Here is a 21107-nt window from a genome sequence, read left to right on the forward strand (position 1 = left end):
TGTTAGACTTCTTACTGTGCCCACCCAGTCCAACGGCGGCATCTCCACATTTATATTTGTAGTTGGCTTTCTCTCATTCTCTCATTTTTCTCTGCTTCCTAATCGTTCAGTATTTCTTTGCTGTTCTCTATATTCTGTATAAATGAAAAAAGACTGCAGAAAGGGGCAGCACAGAGGGCTTTGGGGGGTCCTTGTGCATAAATCACAAAAAGCTAGAAAGCACAGCAGGTAATAGGAAAGGCAAATGGAATGTTGCATTTGTTTTAAGGAAATGGAGTATAAAAAAGGAAGTCTTACTAAAAACACAAGGCACCAGTTAGACCACACTTGGAATACATGAACAGTTTTGGTCCCCTTATCTAAGGAAAGATATATTGGCATTGGAGGCAGTCCAGAGAAAGGTTCACTAGGCTTTCTTGTTGAAATGTATCTAATCTGAGTATTCAGTTAGCACCTGAGGGAACTGTAAAAGTCACCCTTTATGGCTCTTAAAATGCTTTTGAAACAAGCTATTTAGAATGTGATCATGTAAAGTTGTTGCCTGGTGTTACATGGGCCATAATTTATTTGTTCACACGATTGTAGGTTCGAACACTTCTATTGATGTGTGCACTGTCTTATTTTTCAGATTTCCTGCTTAAGAAATAAACACAAATATTGCATTTATATTGTTCCTTATCACCCCCTCAATGGCTACAGTTGGAAACAGATGTCAACGTCGAAAACAACACCTGATAACTGCTTTAAATGTGGTAGATGGTGGCATAGTGGTAATCTCCCTGACCCAGTAATCGAGAGACCCAGACTAATGCTCTGGGGACATTGGTTTGAATCCCACCAAGGCAGCTGGTGGAATTTAAATTCAGATAATAAATCTGGTAAAGCTGGCCTCAGCGATTGCTGCTATCATCGATTGATGCAAAAAGTCGATCGGGAAGAAAATTGCCATCCTTCCCTGGTCTGGCCCACATGTGACTCCAGATTCTTAGCTGGCCTTTGCAAAGGCCTACCAAGTCACTCAGCTCAAGTCAGTTGGAGATGAGATGGGGAACAAAGGCTGGCCTTGCCTGAAACCCTCACATCCCATTAAAATCATTTTTAAACAATGTGGCAAACCTGCTTTTCAGTCCTTTCAGCCATCAGCAAAATGCATCATATAAAGCTACCACGTTCTCAATGTATTTGATATGCCCATGTCCACTCTTGTGTAGATGGAAGGATGCAAACGATGATATCATCCCATGACAGGTGCTCACAAGGTCCCACAAACAGTACAACAGATGATTGACTAGTTAATCCGATTTTGGTGGTTTTTTTGAGGGACCATTGTTCAATATCTGCAGCTCACACAGTGCCATGGGATAATTTTGTTCACTGAATTTACATGCGTGCTCTGCACTTTATTAATTTTGTTTGGAATTTAGCACCCTCATCCTTTTTCTAAATAGATTAAGTTTTGTATCCAAATCTATGCCCTCCAGTCATTTGCAACCATCCTCCTCGCTCAATCTCATCACAAGGCTTCAGCCCTCTTCTGTCTACCCATGGAACTCTCTCTCCCTAAAAAGCTGCACCTTGCCTTCAGCTGTTTTCTCAAAACCCAGCTACGTTTTCTGTAATTCTCCCATTGCGTGATTTATTGTGTGGACACAGTGTGCCATTTTATAGATGCTAAAGGTGCTCTATGAAATTGTGACCATCATTAGTACTGTATTTATCTGTACAGCAGATGATGGGAAGGAGATTCTTTAAATAATTTAAATAGTGGTTTTAGCAGGATTAGTGAACTGAAATGTTGCTTGCTGCAGGCCCACAAGTGTGATATTTCTCTGAAGAACTTTACTCTGGTTGACACTTGAGTAAGGTTATGACAGCCGATTAAGAGTGACCTCGCATTGGGTCGTCTTAAAACATCAAGAGTTTTATTTTTGTTCTTGCATGATCTGTTGCTGTGCTTGAGTAGCTATTATGGAATCAATACAGCACATAAGGTGGTCATGATGTCAGCTCATCGACTCCATGCTGGTGCTCTTCTACAGTTTAGCTTAATTGTTCTCTTGCCCAGAAGGGTTTCCTAAGTGACCTAACAAATAGCCAAAACATTAAACAAAATGAGCAGAAAGTAATATGTCAATATTTTTGTTCTTGATAACTTAATGCACAGAATAGTTGATCTTCAATCAATCACTGACAAGTAATTTGATGGTCGTCTTGGTAAACACTAAGATCTTTCATTATTTTGAACTTTAGTCTCTCTACAATAAATTTTTTACTGATTTGATTTATTTCATTGATCCCCTCAAATTGCTGATTGTAATAAAAGTTCCCAGAAGTCAAAGTTCTGGCACAGGGAAAAGATAATGAAATCGGTAGTGTTTGCACATTTTGAAATCAGGAAGAACAGCTGGGCATCAGCAGACAACATTGACCTCGTAATGTCTTATGCATTTTTTTTTTCTTCCCTTCCCTCTTGAAGGGAATGTATTCTGGGCTATAATTGCTTAAGATATCACTGCAATGGTCATATTTATTGTATGATTCTCTGCAGTGAGGGAAGGGAATGTATTCTGGGATATAATTGCTTAAGATATCACTGCAATGGTCATATTTATTGTATGATTCTCTGCAGTGTAAACAGGCTGGTTGATTGGCAGAGGGTGAGATATCAGAGCTGAGCTTGAACCAGTCCTCACTCAGCATCCACACCTGTATTTTGCAGCTGTGACGATGAGCCGCAATCTTTGCAATTTTTCACTCTAAGACACTAGGTCACACTGCTGTGCTTCAACTTGTGACCTAGTTGTGATTAGTTGGTTTAATATAGATTGGAGAGTAATGCAGGGGCATAATGGTGTGTACATGTAGTGAGTACTGGCACATTTCCCATTAGACTGCAGGGTTAATATTTTATTGAGTTAGTTAACATTAATTGCACTAATTGTTATAAATGTTTACACTTTATAGATAAGAATATGCTTCTTGCACACAATCAGAGAATCCTTACATCTTATTCAAGTGTTGGAAAAGGGTTCCCGTGCTTCAAAGCTGTTGGTCCTAATTCTGGGAACCGGAAAACAAATGAAGAAGGTACTTGCGATGAATTTAATTCTGGAATTAAACCTCGTGCCTTTGATAGGGGATTAAGAACTGAATGTGACAAAGAAATCGTTGAGACAAAATGTCAGCTTTCAAATACTTTGGAGTTGTCATATGAAACCAGCTCTGATCATGGAAGTTCAGTTGTTGAGGATCTGGCAAAGGAAACTGGTGTGCTGACAGCTCTTGAACAAGAACAGTGCAACCAGAAATTGGTGTTTGTGAATGAGTATGGAAATGACTCAATCCTGTCCTTGGATACAGAGTTTGACATGTACAGGAAACTGAATGAAATGACCTTGCAGCAAGTTAGTGGTGACCTTTTTCAGGAGATTAAACGAGAAACTCCGCATCAATATATTCCTGATAAGGATTCTGGAACTTTCGATCTAGAGCCATTTCCTAATTATTACAGCATGAACAGCACTGAAAGCACCAGTTTTGCTGACTTTTTCAGCCATGAAGAGCTTTCCCCAGAAAAACAGACTCCTGCAGCATATCCAGATGCTCCGAATCCTGAAGAGTCTGATCAATTTGCACATTGCTGTCCTTTAGCTGAAGAAATAGATGAGACCTCGTTTATTTCTGCTATTACTTCACACACGTCATTTGTACACAAAAGCAATGAGATAGCTTTTTGTGAATGTGCAGAAAGGCCAGCTGACTCCCACCTTGTAGATTGTAAATCTATTGGGATCTCAGAGGGAAGAGCTGAGAGAGTAATCAATGACAGAAACGTGATGGGTCCTAATGGGAGCAAGTTAGAACGAGTAGAAGGTGTACGTAACAGTAACCTTCAGACTGAAGTATTGTTGGAAAGTGTTAATCAAAGTGAACTTTGCTTCCCTAATCAAATTGAAGAATTTGCCAATGACGAATCTGCCTGTAGTGCATCAACAGACATTGAAAGTGAAAATCAAGTACCATTGGTGTCACTTAATGTGATGGATGCTGTAGTTTCTACTAGTACGATTTCAGAAGCTGAGGATGCATCACAGAACCAGAGAAAGCAGAGCAGCAATACCGCGTCTGCATGTGAAAGTCCAGATCATCCAGGATGGGGGAATTCTTGTGAACTTGCTGCAGTTAGCTGTGAAATTTCAGATTCAGATCATCAGAAGTTCTTTGATGATTCATTTGTGTCAGCTGCTGATGATAGCATTATTGCAAGTGTGACAGTGACTGACCATAACACTGATCTGACAGGCCAAGAAAATGATGTCCTTGGACCATTAGAGATAACTGAATGCAATAGATTTAGCGACTGTATATCAGACTCAACAGTTTTTGGAAGAAGTACTTTGATTGAAGGAACTTGTACTCATAATCAGGAGAAATGTGAACACTGCTTCAAAAAAGGGACAAAAGGTTTAATTATCAAGGTGGATCAGTATGTTGATGTGAGCAGAGATTTCAGGACTGATTTCACTGTAGACAAAGACACTACAGCTATGATCTCTGTTGTTGATCGAGCTGACAACACAGATATAACTTTGATGAGCAAAAATAGACCAACATTGGGACAAAGGAGAAAGTATGGAAATGTTGCTTGTAACACTAAGTGGTCCATTGTTGAATCTACTGTGAAACAACAAAGCACGCAGACCGCTAAGGTCACAACAGAGGAGAAAAGTATCAATACTATTTTGCAGACTACTGATTTTGATTCACATGCAAAGGTATGATTTTATTTTGATCAACTACATATTTGCTTTTTGATTATACCATAGGGTAATATTAAGAAAAAGCTGGTGAAATGGAAACACACATCTTTTTTTTAGAACTTACAGCTAGAACACATGTAAGAAAGAATGAACAAGCTTGCATTTATACAGTGTCTTTCACATCGTTGGGATGCTCCAAAGCATTTTAAAATCAGTGAGGAACTTTGCAAATTCTTGTTGTAATGTTTACTGTTTAACTTTGTATTTTGTGTTTCTAAGGGTGCAATTGCACATCGAATTTAGCGTTTGAATCATGGAATACCTACAGTGCAGAAGGAGACCATTCAGCTCATCGAGTATGGACCAACTGTCTGAAAGAACATCCCACCTAGGCCCTCTTCCCGCCCAATCCCCGTAACCCCATCTAACTTGCACATCTTTGAACTGTGGGAGGAAACCAAAGCACCCAGAGGAAATCCATGCAGACATGGGGAGAACGTGCAAACTACACAGACAGTCACATTGAAGATACCCTCCATTGTGTTGTGTGGCGCTACCACCATGCTAAATGGGCTAGACTTTGAACAGATCTAGCAACTCTAGACTGGGCATCCATGAAGTGCTGTGGACCACCTGTGGCAGCAGAATTGTACTCAACCACAATATGCAGCCTTATGGCCTGGCATATCGCCCACTCTGCCATTACCACCAAGCCAGGGGATAAACCCTCGTTCAGTGAAGTTTGCAGGATAGCATGCCAGGAGAATTCCCAGGCATACTTAAAAATGAGGAGTCAACCTGGTGAAGCAGCAATACAGGACTACTTGCATGCTAAAGAGCATAAGCCGCAAGTGATGGACAGAATGAAGCGATTCCATAATGAACCCATCAGATCTAAGCTCTGCAGTCGTACCATCCAGCCATGAATGGTGGTGGACAATTAGACAACTCACCAGGTGAGGAGGCTTCACAAATATCCCCATCCTCAATGATGTAGGAGCTCAGCACATATTGCAAAAGGCAAGGCTGAAGCATTCGCAACAATCATTAGCCAGAAGTGCCAAGTGGATGATCCATCTTGGTCTCCTCCAGAGGTCCCCAGCATCACAGATGTCAAGTCTTCAGCCAATACGATTCACTCCACGTGATATCAAGAAATGGCTGAAGGCACTGGATACTACAAAGGCTATGGGTCCTGACAATATTTCGCCAATAGCACTGAAGACTTGTGCTCCAGAACTTGCCGCACCCCTAGCCAAGCTGTTCCAGTACAGCTACAAGACTGGCATCTACTTGGCAATGTGGAAGATTGCCCAGGTGTGTCCTGCACACCAGAAACAGGACATATCCAATCCAGTCAATTACCGCCCTATCAGTCCACTCTCCATCATCAGTGATGGAAGGAGTCATCAACCGTGCTAACAAGTGGCACTAATAATAACCTCACATACACTCAGTTTGGATTCCGCCAGGGTCACTCTGCTTTTGACCTCATTACAGCCTTGGTTCAAATATGAACAAAGGAGCTGAATCCCGGAGGTGAGAGTGACTGCCCTTGCCATCAATGCAGCATTTGACTGAGTGTGGCATCAAGGAGCCCTCGCTAAACTGGAGTTAATGGGAATCGGAGGGGGGCGGGGGGGCACTGTTCGCTGGTTGGAATCATACCTGGCACAAAGGAAGATGGTTATAATGGTTGGAGGTCAATCATCTCAGCTCCAGGACAACACTGCAGGAGTTCCTCGGGGTAGTGTCCTAGGCCCAACCATCTTCAGTTGCTTCATCAATGGCCTCCCTTTCATCATAAGGTCAGAAGTGGGGATGTTTGCAGGTGACTGCACAATGTTCAGCACCATATTCAACTCCTCAGATACTGAAGCAGTCCATGTCCAAATGCAGCAAGACCTGGACAATATCCAGGCTTGGGCTGACAAGTGGCAAGTTACATTCGCACCACACAAGTGCCAAGCAATGACCATGACCCATAAGAGAGGATCTAAACATCACCCTTTGACATTCAATGGCATTACCATCCCTGAATCCCCTACAATCAACATCCTGGAGCTTACCATTAGTCAGAAACTGAACTGGACTAGCCATAATACTGTGGCTACCAGAGCAAGTCTAAAGGCCAGGAATCCTACAGCGAATAACTCCATCTCCTGATCCCCCAAAGCCTGTCAGCTATCTACAAGTCAGGAGTGTAATGGAATACTCTCCACTTGCCTGGATGAGTGCCGTCCCAAAAACTTCAAGAAACTCGCAACCATCCAGGACAAAGCAGCCGCTTGATTGCTACCCCTTCCATAAATATACAATCCCTCCACCACCGACAAACAGTGGCAGCCCTTTGTACCATCTACAGGATACACTGCAGGAACTCACCAGGGTTCCTTAGGCAGTACCTTCCAAGCCCACGACCACTACCATCTAGAACGATAAGAGCAGCAGATACTTGGTGTTGCTCGTTTTAGCCTTAGTTTATTTGCTCTAATTCTGTCACCTTTGCTCTTGAGTCGCCAGGTATCTCTCTGATACCGCCACGTGGTTCAAGTCCGAGTAATGATTAATAATGCAACACACCGCTTAGTAAGAGTTAAATCAACGCTCATTTATTATATACAGCAATTAATACTTATACAATAATTCTACTTCTACACTACTACCTACCACTAACAGGCCAATACTTAACTTTGGAAATGGCCCACCAGGTCAGGGAAACGAATGGTCTTTCAAATGGGTTCTGAACCTGCGGGATTCAAAAGCTGGTACAGGTCGATAGTCAGGAGTGTCTATCTGGTAGCGATCGTTGGAGTAAAACTTACGGTCTTCTTGCAACAAGGGTCTCGAAGGGTGCGGAGCGGAGAAGAAGGGTCGAGTTGAACTTGGCCCCTATTATAGTCCCCAGGGGCTTCCCGCCTCTCGGGGCGGACCTTGTACCTGTTTCCAAGTGATTGGACTTGGTCCCAATCACTTGGTTCGATATTCTCCAATACTGGAGCGATTCCTTGATCGAGGGGTGGTCGTTTACCTTTCTTTGTGTCAGCTCCTGCTAGCGCCGAAAGGTCTGGGTCGGCTTTATGTTGCTAATGTGTAGCAATTGTTCCCGGGGATGGCTGATTAATATGCAGATGGCTGGGTTGTTGTGATGTTGATGGCTGCAGGTATCGGTCTGGACTGACTTCCCCAGAGGCAAATACACTGTTTTACCTGCAGCTGTCGGTTGTGAGTCCTGTTGGCTGATTTTCCCATCAGCCTCTTCCGTTCGCCATTTTAAATCGGGGTTTGACCATTCTAATCGGGAGTCAGCCATTTTACCTGGCTACAAGCCCTCCTTGTGATCCTAACGCGAAGCGTGAGGAATCACATCAATTTGTTACTTCCATTCCCTGACCGGGGGGGACACCTCCTACATGGCCTCTGCACTGACCATAGCTATGCACAAAAATGTTGAACTAACAATTCTAAGGGCGCTATGTCAGACAGGGACATGCATTACAAAATAACAAACTTGGAACCTCTAATTTATCCTTAATATCCTACCCTCGATAAACATTCCATTATTCTATCTTCCCTAATCATACAACAAAAATCACAACATTTCATATAATCTTTCCTGGCTTGGCAGTCAAGCACGGGATCATACAATTTTTTTTGTTCATGAAAAAGTTTTTGTACATCTCTTTATTTACAACAATAAACGCAAGTGAATGCACTTTATTATTTTATTATAGATCACGGGGGTCTAGTCATAACCGAATATAGGGGATCTGATCCTATATACCGGGGTTCGAGCGCGGTACGCTCTCCTCCATTTACGTAGGCGCATAGTCTGCACTACACAGCAGAGTATCACCAACGCTAACAGTGCTTCGATCACGTAGGACAGGGAGTACCAGGTTATGAACCTGGCACACCAGGAAGGTGCAGTGTCGCTGGTGACTGGGCTCTGGGTACTGCGGGGCAGTGAAACATTAACGGCTGGGAGGTTTGAAGTCATGGGGTTCGCGTTCACGCGCAACCAAGTGTCCAAAATTAAAATGTTGATCACGATGAAGGAAGTCCTCATGGCTGTCCTCTTTCCTTTTCTTTCCTTGTGTTCTCTTTATTTTCTCCGGTTCTGGAGTTCTGTAAAAACAAGCATAGTATCTGTAACTATCTTAGTTTAATATCCGGTATGCTAGTGTGTCTGTCCTTTGGTGCCAATTATTCCCTTATAATTGGTCACTATGTGTGACTCCCTCATTTTTTTTTTCCAAAACAAATTTTAGGACACGGCACACTTCCCAATCATGAACCAGTGCTGATTTATGATCCCAATGTTCCAGGATGTAAATAGCAGATGGCGGCAACCTAAAGGTTACCTAAACAAACAAGAACTTTTTGAAATGAAAAATGTCAAATGAGGTGCCTATGGGCCGCGACGGGTAAGATTTGGATGGAGTCCCCGGGTAGGATGGCTACCAACGCCGTATCTCCCCTACCCGAGCGTAGTTGACCAGCGGGGGGGTCCTCAGGCAGGGCAGGTCTCACGCCGTTTCTCCACTGCCTGAGCAACCGACAAGAACAGGCAAAAATGTAGTCATCGTGGTGGGGCTGCCATAGTGGTTCTATCCTTCGAACCAGAAGGGCAGTTACGATTGGGCGTCTGATACCTGAACAAGTATCAGCTGAAAAGCGAGTTCCACTGAACAAGCGTGTGGTCTGTTGACCAGGTATCTGCAGATAAGCTAGTTCCGCTGAACAAGCGTCTGGCAACGGTGGGTCTCTGAGGGCAAGTCCTCAGAGGTTTCTGCTGAATGGGTGTGTGGCAGTGAGAAAAAAATTTCTCCTGTCGGACAAACAACATTAAACAAACTTACAAACAACGTAAAACATTCTGCAGGTTCCATCAGGAAGGACAACACTTTTCCCAAGCGTTTCCTTTAAAACATCATGTGGACACCTCAGTCCTCGGTTGCGAACAGGGTCGCACAGGGGTTGGCGGTTTGGGAGTCAGACCCGAGGTCATCACCTTCTCCCGGGTGCCAAACTCTGGAGTGGATTAGGGCTGAAAGGGCTGCTTGGTGTGAGTTGGGGTTGCTCTCGTCGTTGCAGACGAGTCTGTAGGAGTTGTCGCGGTGCCCATAATTTGTGCTGAGTTGTGTGGGGACAAAATCGGGGTCGTCCATGTGGTTCGGTTGTCGGTGGTGGGATTTATTTAGAAAAGTGATCAGGAAGGAATCACTTGGATCGAAGTCGGAGTCGCTGGGTGTGGGTCCGGTTGCATGGGGATAGTAGGGAGGCGTGCTGTGGCTATCGTCCGAGTCACAGTCGCTGTCTCTGCTGCTGCAGTCTGTGGGCGTTCCGGGGCGGAGTGTATATTTTGGGGGTGGAGTCGAGGTCGAGTCCGTGGCTGGGCTGGACGTGGTGGGGGTTGGTCGGGTTACGTTGGCTGTGGGCGGGGTGTGGTCTGCGTCAAGCATGACGTGTGCGTGGTTCGACTGTGCTCCATAAACCTTCAACTGGTTTAGATGAAACCACGCAGTTTTACCATTGGGGTACTTTATTTTGTAAACGGATGGGCTTACTTTGTCCGCAATGGAATACGGACCCGAGTATTTTGGTGACAGGAATGTGCTGGGGTTATATACAGACAGCATCACTTGCTGTCCGATATCGTACTCCGTTGCCTTATCGAAACAAGCCTTGCTCTGTTTCTTTTTGGTACCCAACTTTACTGCGGCTGCCAACTAATTGCTCCACAGCTTTCACGTGTGTGAGGGCCGTCACTTCGGGGCTGGCCAGGTCTAAACCTAACAAGTATTCTGTCCCTTTCATGGGGCGTCCGGTCATGAGGGTGTGTGGGGTGTAACCTGTGGAGGTGGAAACAGTGTTACGCAAAAACATCAGCGCAAAAGTGAGGACTGGGTCCCAAGTGGTGTTCTGCTGGACCATTTTTCTGAGGGTGGTTTTTAGGGTCCGATTCATGCGCTCCACGATACCACTCGACTGTAGGTGGTACGCAATGTGGAATTTTTGGGTGATGCCAAATATCGTGAGGACATTCGGCATGACGCGTCCCGTAAAATGAGAACCTTGGTCCAATTCAATGCTGCGGGTGAGTCCCCATCTTGTAAAGATGTGGTGGGTTAGAATCTTGGCTGTGGTTTTTGCAGTGTTTGTGTGGGCTGGAGATGCTTCCACCCATTTTGTAAATGTGTCTATGACCACAAGTACATATTTATAGCCATTCCTGCAAGGGGGCAATGGACCTATTAAAATCAATCTGGAGGTTAGTCCAGGGGCCGTTAACGGGTCGGGTGTGGCTGAGTTGGGCTTTTTTGGCATATCTGTCGGGGTTGTTCTGCGCACAGATAAGGCAATTTTCAATGTAATGGCTTACATTTTCTTTGAGATTTGGCCACCAACAAAGCTGTTTGAGGTGGGCTGTAGTGGGATCGATTCCCTGATGTCCATGACCATCATGGGACAAACAAATCAATTGGTTCCTGTCCTGTTCAGGAACTACATAAAGGGTGTCCTTTAACACCACACCCATCATGTGTGGTCAGTGTATTTCTGAACCTCTCGTAGGAGGCTGGAAACTTTCCTTTAACAATCTCTGCGAGATTGCTGTCCTGCTTCTGGGCCTCTACTAGATCCTCTATTCTAGTCTGTGTGACCTGAACTGCACACACTAGCGCGCTTTTGGGGGGTTTCCAAAAATACCCATGTCTGGAACCTGCCTTTGCCAGTGCGTCGGCTTTTACATTTCCAGGGGGGGAGGAGCGATGGTGGCTGCGGACTTTTATGATCCCAAAAGTCCTGTTCTGGGCTTTCTCTAAAATATGGTGGAGTAATGGGGCTGAGGGGAGGGGTTTCCCATCTGCGGAAACAAATCCTCTTGCTTCCCACAGGGGCAGCAATTCTGTAAGGCTGTTACAGACATAGAGGCTGTCCGAGTATATGTCTGCTGGGCTTGGGAAGGAATCTGGGTGCTCAACTATGTATGCAATGGCTGCAAGCTCTGCTGCCTGCACGCCTAAGTGCCCGGGTAGTTTTAATGCTATTTCCTCGAGGGCGCGTCCCTGCGTGTCCTCAACATAGATCCCGCAACCTGTTATGCGCTTCCCATCTAAGACTGTGGAAGATCCATCCACCTAAATCTTAATGGGCTCACACGTGTCCATGTGCGGGGGGCTCTGAGATGAATTTCCTATTTTTCTGGGGGGTGTTTTAGCGATAAAGGGGCCTGTATTGTGGTGTGGAGAGATAATCTCACATTCATGGGGGGTTCCGGGGTACTGTAAATTGTCGGCTAAGTAGGTGTGTGTCTTTGTCCTTTTTATTGTGATGTCCCGTCCCTGCAAGAGAAGGGTCCATCTCGCTGCTCTTATTTGGCTTACTGTACCGTCCATGAGTCGTCCGTCCAGTAAAGGTTGGGTGGGGGTGTGTTCGGTCAGAATTGTGATGGGGTTCAGACCGGTAATATATGAAAAGTACTGGACTGCCCAGAAAACTGCGAGCAGGTGCCTCTCACAGGCTGAAAATCCCTGCTCCACATAATCTAACAGTCGGGAGGCATAAGCTACGGGTCTTAACTGGTCGTGCCGTTGCTGGAGGAGCACGGCTGAAAGGGTGCAGTCTGTATTCGCTACCTCTATTGCGTAAGGGGAAAGCGTGTCTGGAACTTGTAGTGCGGGGGCGGCTATGAGTGCCTGTTTTAAAGAGACCACAGCATCCGTATGCTGCGGAAGCCATTCCCAGGGGGCTCCCTTCTTTAGGAGGTCTGAGAGGGGCGCTGCCTTGCTGGCGAAACCGTCAATGTGGCAACCAACCAGTCCTAAAAACGACCAGAGGGCTGAAACGTTCTGGGGAAGGGGCAATTTAGCGACCGAGTCAATTCTTTTATGCTCGATCTCGCGTTTACCGTGCGTGATAATTGTTCCCAAATATACCACTTTTTCTTCCAAAATCTGGGCCTTTTTGGGGTTGACTTTACAACCAATTCCAGGAGTTCGGACAGAAGCTCAATGTGCTCTTCCTTAGTGTCTGTCTGCAGTAGTAGATCATCTACATACTGTACCAGACATTCGGGGCGAGAGAATTTCGCTAGTCCATTTGCCAGCTGTCGATGGAAAATGGAGGGGGAGTTGTGGAATCCTTGTAGCAGGCATGTCCACGTGTACGGCTGTGCTTTAAAGGTGAAGGCAAATTTGTACTGGCACGCCTTTGCCAATGGAATGGACCAGAATCCATTACTGATGTCCAAAATTGTGAAGTAGCGGGAATTGAGTCCCTGCTTGAGCATAGTCTCGGGACTTGTTGCTACTGTGGGGGCTGCTGCGGGGGTGACTTTATTGAGCTCCCGATAATCAATGTTCAGTCGCCATGATCCATCGGGCTTTCTCACTGGCCAAATCCGGGCATTGTTAGTGGAGGCTACTGATCTAAGTACGCCCTGCTCTAATAAGCTTTCTATAACTTTTAAGATTTCTCCCTCTGCCTCTAGGGGAAATCCGTACCGTTTCTGGGGTCTAGGGTCAGGTCCTGTTACTTGTACGGAGCCAGTCATCCGTCCACAGTCGTGCTTGTGGGTCGCGAATGCTGCCCTGTTCTTTTGCAGAACTGCCCTAACCTGCTTGTCCGTGCTAAGCGTGGTCGGGTTGAACCAAAATTCGCCTACGGCGCTAATTTTGTTCATGTATTCCCCTATATTGAGCGTTGCGGGGGCTCTCGAGGATTTCGCCATCTTCCAGACACACTGGTTGACTGGATCGAATGATAGGTGGTGGGAATTCATCAAATCAATTCCCAGAATGTGTTCTGCTGTGTGGGGTAGGTCTACTAAAACTACGGGGTGTTTGGTGGTGATGGTTCCGATTTGAATGGGTACAGGGGCTGTGATGTGTCCCTGCTGTGAGTGGCCTGTAAAGCCGCTGAGGGTGATATTGGCTGTAGTGGGCCACGTGTCTTTGAAATAGGGTGGAGGAATTTATGGTGGTGCGGGACCCTCCTGTGTCCCAAAGAAATTCGATAGGCTGTCCCCGAATTTTTGCTGTGACCAAGGGTCGTCCTGACCTATCCCAAAGGGTGTCGCAGACCCAACTGGGGGAGCCCGTACACCCTCAGTCCGTTCCGGTCAAGTCTGTCTGATCCGAACGGGCGCTAACGCTATGGATGGGCTCTCTCTTTTTCTTAATCAGAGTGCCTGGCTGTTGGGCTCTCTGGCTTTTTGGGGCCATTGCACTCTTTCGCGAAATGTGCCAACTGTCCGCAGTTGTAACATTCTTGTGACTTGGGTGGGGGGCTGTTAGCGATGGATCTAAACTTCGAACCATGAACTTTACATGCTCTCTCTCATCCAGGCCGTACATGTTCGCCTGATGTCTAACTGTGGCAAAGAAATGGTGAGGGTCTGCGGCGGGGAGGAACGGTTGAGCTTCTCCCACGCGTCCTGTAATTGGGTCACTGTTAAGGGGGTGGAATATAGAAATTCTGTGTCGTCTACTATGGCTGTGCGGTGGGTGGTTACAAGGTTCATTGGAGCCTGAACTTTTCTCCTTTGGGGCTTTCCCTGAGCACATGTTCCCTGAACATATCTCTGCGTTGTTTCTTGTAACTCTTCCCAATCAGGGCCGTCTTCCTGGTCTAACTTTTCCCCAAAGGTTTCCTGAAATCCTTTCTGAACAGAAAGCAGTGATTGCAGGTCTGCAATCTGCTTCCGGCACTTTGCATGATCTATGGTGCTCTGTCTTTGCTCTGGTGGCAGCGTGGAGCGCTCTCAAGGCTGCAGAGTACAGGTCCACAGGTCATTGAAAGGGGCAACACAGGTGGAGAAGGTAGTCAAGAAGGCATACGGCATGCTTGCCTTCATTGGCCGGGGCATTGAGTATAAGAATTGGCAAGTCATGTTGCAGCTGTATAGAACCTTAGTTAGGCCACACTTGGAGTATAGTGTTCAATTCTGGTCGCCACACTACCAGAAGGATGTGGAGGCTTTAGAGAGGGTGCAGAAGAGATTTACCAGAATGTTGCCTGGTATGGAGGGCATTAGCTATGAGCAGCGATTGAATAAACTCGGTTTGTTCTCACTGGAACGAAGGAGGTTGAGGGGAGACCTGATAGAGGTATATAAAATTATGAGGGGCATAGACAGAGTGGATAGTCAGAGGCTTTTCCCCAGGGTAGAGGGGTCAATTACTAGGGGGCATAGGTTTAAGGTGAGTGGGGCAAGGTTTAGAGTAGATGTACGAGGCAAGTTTTTTACGCAGAGGGTAGTGGGTGCCTGGAACTCGCTACCGGAGGAGGTAGTGGAAGCAGGGACGATAGGGACATTTAAGGGGCATCTTGACAAATATATGAATAGGATGAGAATAGAAGGATACGGACCCAGGAAGTGTAGAAGATTGTAGTTTAGTGGGGCGGCACGGGCTTGGAGGGCCGAAGGGCCTGTTCCTGTGCTGTACATTTCTTTGTTTTGTTATTGTTGAGATCACTGCATCGTTTCTGTAGCGTCTCCACCTGCTTTTCTGTCTCTTTTGTTACCAGGACTGCACGCTGCGTGTCCTGATAGACCTTTTCGTACTGCGATTGGAAACTGCTTAAATGCGCCAGACAAGACTGGTGACCCTGTTTAGCGTCAGCCACCTCTTCATCCTTTGCTGCCAATTTCCTCCTTAACTCTAAATTCTCTTTCTCAACTTCGCTTACATCGACTTTACTCATCCGATGTATGCCCTCAACTTCTTTGCGGAGCGTCTTGACGACCTCCTCTGTGCCTCGCAATTGTGCCAAACAGGACACTATTGCCATCGGCTTGCGAGTTTTCGCTAAGCTCTTTTTATGTATCTCGCTCAGGTTCTCCCAACAAGTATGCCCTATACTTCCGGGACCTGATTCATCATTATCGCAGAAATCATTCCACAGAGGCCATCCTTTGCCCTTGAGATATTTCCGGATTTCCTCCTCCCAAATGGGACACTGTCCCACTCTACTGCTGCTGGTCGCTGCGACCGCAAATTCCTCAGGGTTCACGAGGCGCTGCATTGCCTGCATGGCCATCTCCTATCCACTTGCTTTGTTTAAATTTGGAACAGAGGACTAAGGCGGTGTCGTAGATGCGGGTACGGCTTGAGCTAATTTCCGAAAATACAGACTTCCGACAGTTTTGAAGCAACAAAAATCCATCAGTTTTACCTTCTAGCCCTGTTAGTTATGCATGCATACACACACTTCTGAATTATGACTATTAATCAGAACTGCTTGAACACTTGTGGTTTTCTGTTTCCAGTTGGGTTCTAATTCCAAATTTCTTGGGTTCTCCCGGAGTGGTTTTCCACTTCTAGATCGGGTCCCGTCAGGATGTCGCCAAAATGTTGCTTGTTTTAGCCTTAGTTTATTTGCTCTAATTCTGTCACCTTTGCTCTTGAGTCGCCAGGTACCGCCACGTGGTTCAAGTCCGAGTAATGATTAATAATGCAACACACCGACTTCCGGGTGCGGCGATGACCAGCTGAGTCGCACGTTTCGGCAGCTCCCTGTGAAACGGACTTTTGGGCTCTTGATAGGAGCCCCAACGGCAATTTTAACGGCTGAAAACACCGTGCAGTAAACCAGAAGGGTGTTCCCCCTGGACACGGATGGAAAAAGGAGAGGAAAGTGGCCGGATTGCAGCGGATCCTTTGGAGCAGCGGCAAGGAAGGCAAGCAGAAACCAAGATGGCGTCGGAAGGTGGCAGTTTCATATGGGGCCCTGAACAACAAGAGTTTTTGAAACGCTGCGTGGAGGAGATAAAAAAGGAAATGAAGAAAGAGTTGTTGGCCCCGATATTACAGGCGATTGAAGGGCTGAAAGAGGAACAAAAGACCCAGGAGCAGGAGCTTCGGGCCGTGAAGGCGAAAGCAGCAGAGAATGAAAACGATATACAGGGCCTGGTGGTGAAGTCGGAGATACAGGAGGCACACCAGAAACGATCTGTGGAGAGGTTGGAGGCACTGGAAAATAACGCAAGGAGGAACAACTTTGTTCTTTGTTTTGTTGATTCTTGGCCTTCCTGAAGGTGTGGAGGGGGCGGACGTCGGGGCATATGTGAGCACGATGCTGCACTCGTTAATGGGAGTGGAGGCCCCGACGGGTCCGTTGGAGGTGGAGGGAGCATACCGAGTTATGGTGCGAGGATCGAGAGCAGGAGAAGCTCCCAGAGCCATAGTAGTGAGATTTCTCCGTTTTAAGGATAGAGAAATGGTCCTTAGATGGGCGAAGAAAACTCGGTGTAGTAAATGGGAGAACGCGGTGATCCGCGTCTATCAAGATTGGAGTGCGGAGGTGGCGAGAAGGAGGGCGAGCTTTAATCGGGCCAAAGCGGTACTTCACAAAAAAAAGATAAAGTTTGGAATGCTGCAACCGGCAAGACTGTGGGTCACATATCAAGGGAGGCACCACTACTTTGAGACGGCAGATGAAGCGTGGACTTTTATTGTAGAAGAAAAATTGGAATGATTGGACTACGAAAATGAACGTTTGGACAAAGTGGTGGGACGAGTGGGGGGGGGGGCGAAGAGGGATTGTATGATTAATCCTGCGGTATGGTAACTTTTCTTTCTCCCACAGGTGGTGATGGGGGGAGGTGGGGAGGGAGAGGAGATGGGGCGTTGGCCATGGGAGGCGGGGCCGAGGGAGAGGCGCGGGCTTGGTTCCCGCGCTATGATAATTATGGCGGGAATAGAGAAGCAGGAAGGAGGGGGCGCCGCACGGGGCGAGCCGTGATCACGGGGGGAAGCCGAGGTCAGCCAGAGTTTGCTGACTTCTGGGAGCAACATGGGGGGAGTAATTACGCTAGCGGGGGGTCTAGCGGGGAGGGGGAGGGGGGAATTACTGGGTTGCTGCTGCTGGGGAAAGGGGGGAGTGGGTACGGGAAAGGATGGGCGGGGGGGGCACCGTCTGGGAGAAATACAGCTGCGTGGGAACTGGGCGAGAAGCTGGAAAAAGATGATGGCTAACCGGCAAGGGGGGGGGGTGGGAAGCCCCCCACCTCGGCTGATCACGTGGAACGTGAGGGGGCTTAACGGGCCGATAAAGAGGGCACGAGTACTCGCACACCTTAAGAAACTTAAAGCAGATGTGGTCATGTTACAGGAAACGCACCTGAAACTGATAGATCAGGTTAGGTTGCGCAAAGGATGGGTAGGGCAGGTGTTCCATTCGGGGCTGGATGTGAAAAACAGGGGGGTGGCTATATTAGTGGGGAAGCGGGTAATGTTCGAGGCAAAGACTATAGTGGCGGATAACGGGGGCAGATACGTGATGGTGAGTGGCAAATTACAGGGAGAGATGGTGGTGTTGGTAAACGTGTATGCCCCGAATTGGGACGATGCCAATTTTATGAGGCGAATGCTAGGACGCATCCCAGACCTAGAGACCGGAAAGCTGATAATGGGGGGAGACTTTAACACGGTGTTGGAACCAAGGCTGGATAGGTCGAAGTCCAGGACTGGTAGGAGGCCGGCAGCAGCCAAGGTGCTTAAGGATTTTATGGAGCAGATGGGAGGGGTGGACCCGTGGAGATTCAGTAGACCTAGGAGTAAGGAGTTCTCATTTTTCTCCTATGTCCATAAAGTCTATTCACGCATAGACTTTTTTGTGTTGGGTAGGGCATTGATCCCGAGGGTGAGGGGAACGGAATATACGGCTATAGCCATTTCGGATCATGCCCCACACTGGGTAGACTTGGAGATAGGGGAGGAAACAAGAGGGCGTCCACCCTGGAGAATGGACATGGGACTAATGGCGGATGAGGGGGTGTGCTTAAGGGTGAGGGGATGCATTGAAAAGTACTTGGAACTCAATGACAATGGGGAGGTTCAGGTGGGAGTGGTCTGGAAGGCGGTGGTTAGGGGGGAGCTGATATCAATAAGGACACATAAAGGGAAGCAGGAGAGTAAGGAACGGGAGCGGTTGTTGCAAGAACTTTTGAGGGTGGACAGACAGTATGCGGAAGCACCGGAGGAGGGACTGTATAGGGAAAGGCAAAGGCTGCATGTGGAATTTGACTTGCTGACCACAGGCACTGCAGAGGCACAATGGAGGAAGGTGCAGGGTGTACAGTATGAATATGGAGAGAAGGCGAGCAGATTGCTGGCACACCAATTGAGGAAAAGGGGAGCAGCGAGGGAAATAGGGGGGGTGAGAGACGAAGATGGAGAGGGGGAGCGGAGAGAGTGAATGAAGTGTTTAAGACATTTTATAAAAAATTGTATGAAGCTCAACCCCCGGATGGGAGGGAGAGAATGATGGAGTTTTTGGATCGGCTGGAAATTCCCAAGGTGGAAGAGCAGGAAAGGATGGGATTGGGAGCACAGATCACGGTAGAAGAAGTGGTGAAAGGAATTAGGAACATGCAGACGGGAAAGGCCCCGGGACCGGACGGATTCCCAGTTGAATTTTACAGAAAATATTTGGACTTGCTCGCCCCGCTACTGACGAGGACCTTTAACGAGGCAAAGGAAAGGGGACAACTGCCCCCGACTATGTCAGAAGCAACGATATCGCTTCTTTTAAAGAAGGAAAAGGATCCGCTACAATGCGGGTCCTACAGACCAATCTCCCTCCTCAATGTAGATGCCAAGGTCTTGGCCAAGGTAATGGCAATGAGAATAGAGGAATGTGTCCCGGGGGTGGTTCATGAGGACCAAACTGGGTTTGTGAAGGGGAGACAGCTGAACACGAACATACGGAGGTTGTTAGGGGTAATGATGATGGCCCCACCAGAGGGTGAAACGGAGATAGTAGTGGCGATGGATGCCGAGAAAGCATTTGATAGAGTGGAGTGGGATTATCTGTGGGAGGTGTTGAGGAGATTTGGGTTCGGAGAGGGGTATGTTAGATGGGTGCAGCTGTTGTATAGGGCCCCAGTGGCGAGTGTGGTCACGAATGGACGGGGATCGGCATATTTTCGGCTCCATAGAGGGACAAGGCAGGGATGTCCTCTGTCCCCATTACTGTTTGCACTGGCGATTGAGCCCCTGGCGATAGCGCTGAGAGGTTCCAAGGGATGGAGGGGAATACTTAGGGGAGGAGAAGAACACCGGGTATCTTTATATGCGGATGATCTGCTACTATATGTGGCGGATCCAGCGGAGGGGATGCCAGAAATAATGCGGATACTTGGGGAGTTTGGGGATTTTTCAGGGTATAAATTGAACATGGGGAAGAGTGAGCTGTTTGTGGTGCATCCAGGGGAGCAGAGTAGAGAAATAGAAGACCTACCGTTGAGGAAGGTAACAAGAGACTTTCGTTACCTGGGGATCCAGATAGCTAAGAATTGGGGCACATTGCACAGGCTAAATTTGACGCGGTTGGTGGAACAGATGGAGGAAGATTTCAAGAGATGGGATATGGTAGCATTGTCAATGGCAGGGAGGGTGCAGGCGGTTAAGATGGTGGTCCTCCCAAGATTCCTCTTTGTGTTTCAGTGTCTCCCGGTGGTGATCACGAAGGCTTTTTTCAAAAGGATAGAAAAGAGTATCATGGGTTTTGTTTGGGCCGGGAAGACTCCGAGAGTGAGGAAGGGATTCTTACAGCGTAGTAGGGATAGGGGGGGGCTGGCACTACCGAGCCTAAGTGAGTATTATTGGGCCGCTAATATTTCAATGGTGAGTAAGTGGATGGGAGAGGAGGAAGGAGCGGCGTGGAAGAGATTAGAGAGGGCGTCCTGTAGGGGGACCAGCCTGCAGGCTATGGTGACAGCCCCATTGCCGTTCTCACCAAGGAACTATACCACGAGTCCGGTGGTGGTAGCTACACTGAAGATTTGGGGACAGTGGAGACGACATAGGGGAAAGACCGGAGCACTGGGGGGGTCCCCGATAAGAAACAACCATAGGTTTGCCCCGGGGGAATGGATGGGGGATATGGAATGTGGCAAAGAGCAGGTATAACGCAATTGAAAGATCTATTTGTGGATGGGAAGTTTGCGAGTCTGGGAGCGCTGACCGAGAAATATGGGTTGCCCCAAGGGAATGCATTCAGGTACATGCAATTGAGGGCTTTTGCGAGGCAGCAGGTGAGGGAATTCCCGCAGCTCCCGACACAAGAGGTGCAGGACAGAGTCATCTCAAAGAAATGGGTGGGGGACGGTAAGGTGTCGGATATATATAGGGAAATGAGAGACGAAGGGGAGACTATGATGGACGAACTAAAAGGGAAATGGGAAGAAGAGCTAGGGGAGGAGATTGAGGAGGGGATGTGGGCAGATGCCCTAAACAGGGTAAACTCGTCGTCCTCGTGCGCCAGGCTAAGCCTGATTCAGTTTAAGGTATTACACAGGGCACATATGACTGGAACACGGCTCAGTAAATTTTTTGG

The 21107-nt window shown here is 47.4% G+C and overlaps 1 protein-coding gene across 2 annotated transcripts in view; it reads left to right on the forward strand.

The window, feature by feature from the left end:
• The window catches only part of rbm44 (RNA binding motif protein 44), a 290943-nt gene that overhangs the window by 40548 nt on the left and 229288 nt on the right, over nucleotides 1-21107 (forward strand). For both annotated transcript variants that reach the window (XM_072483580.1, XM_072483588.1), the window contains one exon: nucleotides 2965-4775. In XM_072483580.1, the coding sequence (XP_072339681.1) occupies nucleotides 2965-4775 (1811 nt within the window). The remainder of the gene's footprint in view (nucleotides 1-2964; nucleotides 4776-21107) is intronic.

The sequence above is a fragment of the Scyliorhinus torazame genome, chromosome 2, assembly GCF_047496885.1.
Source record: "Scyliorhinus torazame isolate Kashiwa2021f chromosome 2, sScyTor2.1, whole genome shotgun sequence".
Taxonomy (NCBI): Eukaryota; Metazoa; Chordata; class Chondrichthyes; order Carcharhiniformes; family Scyliorhinidae; genus Scyliorhinus; species Scyliorhinus torazame.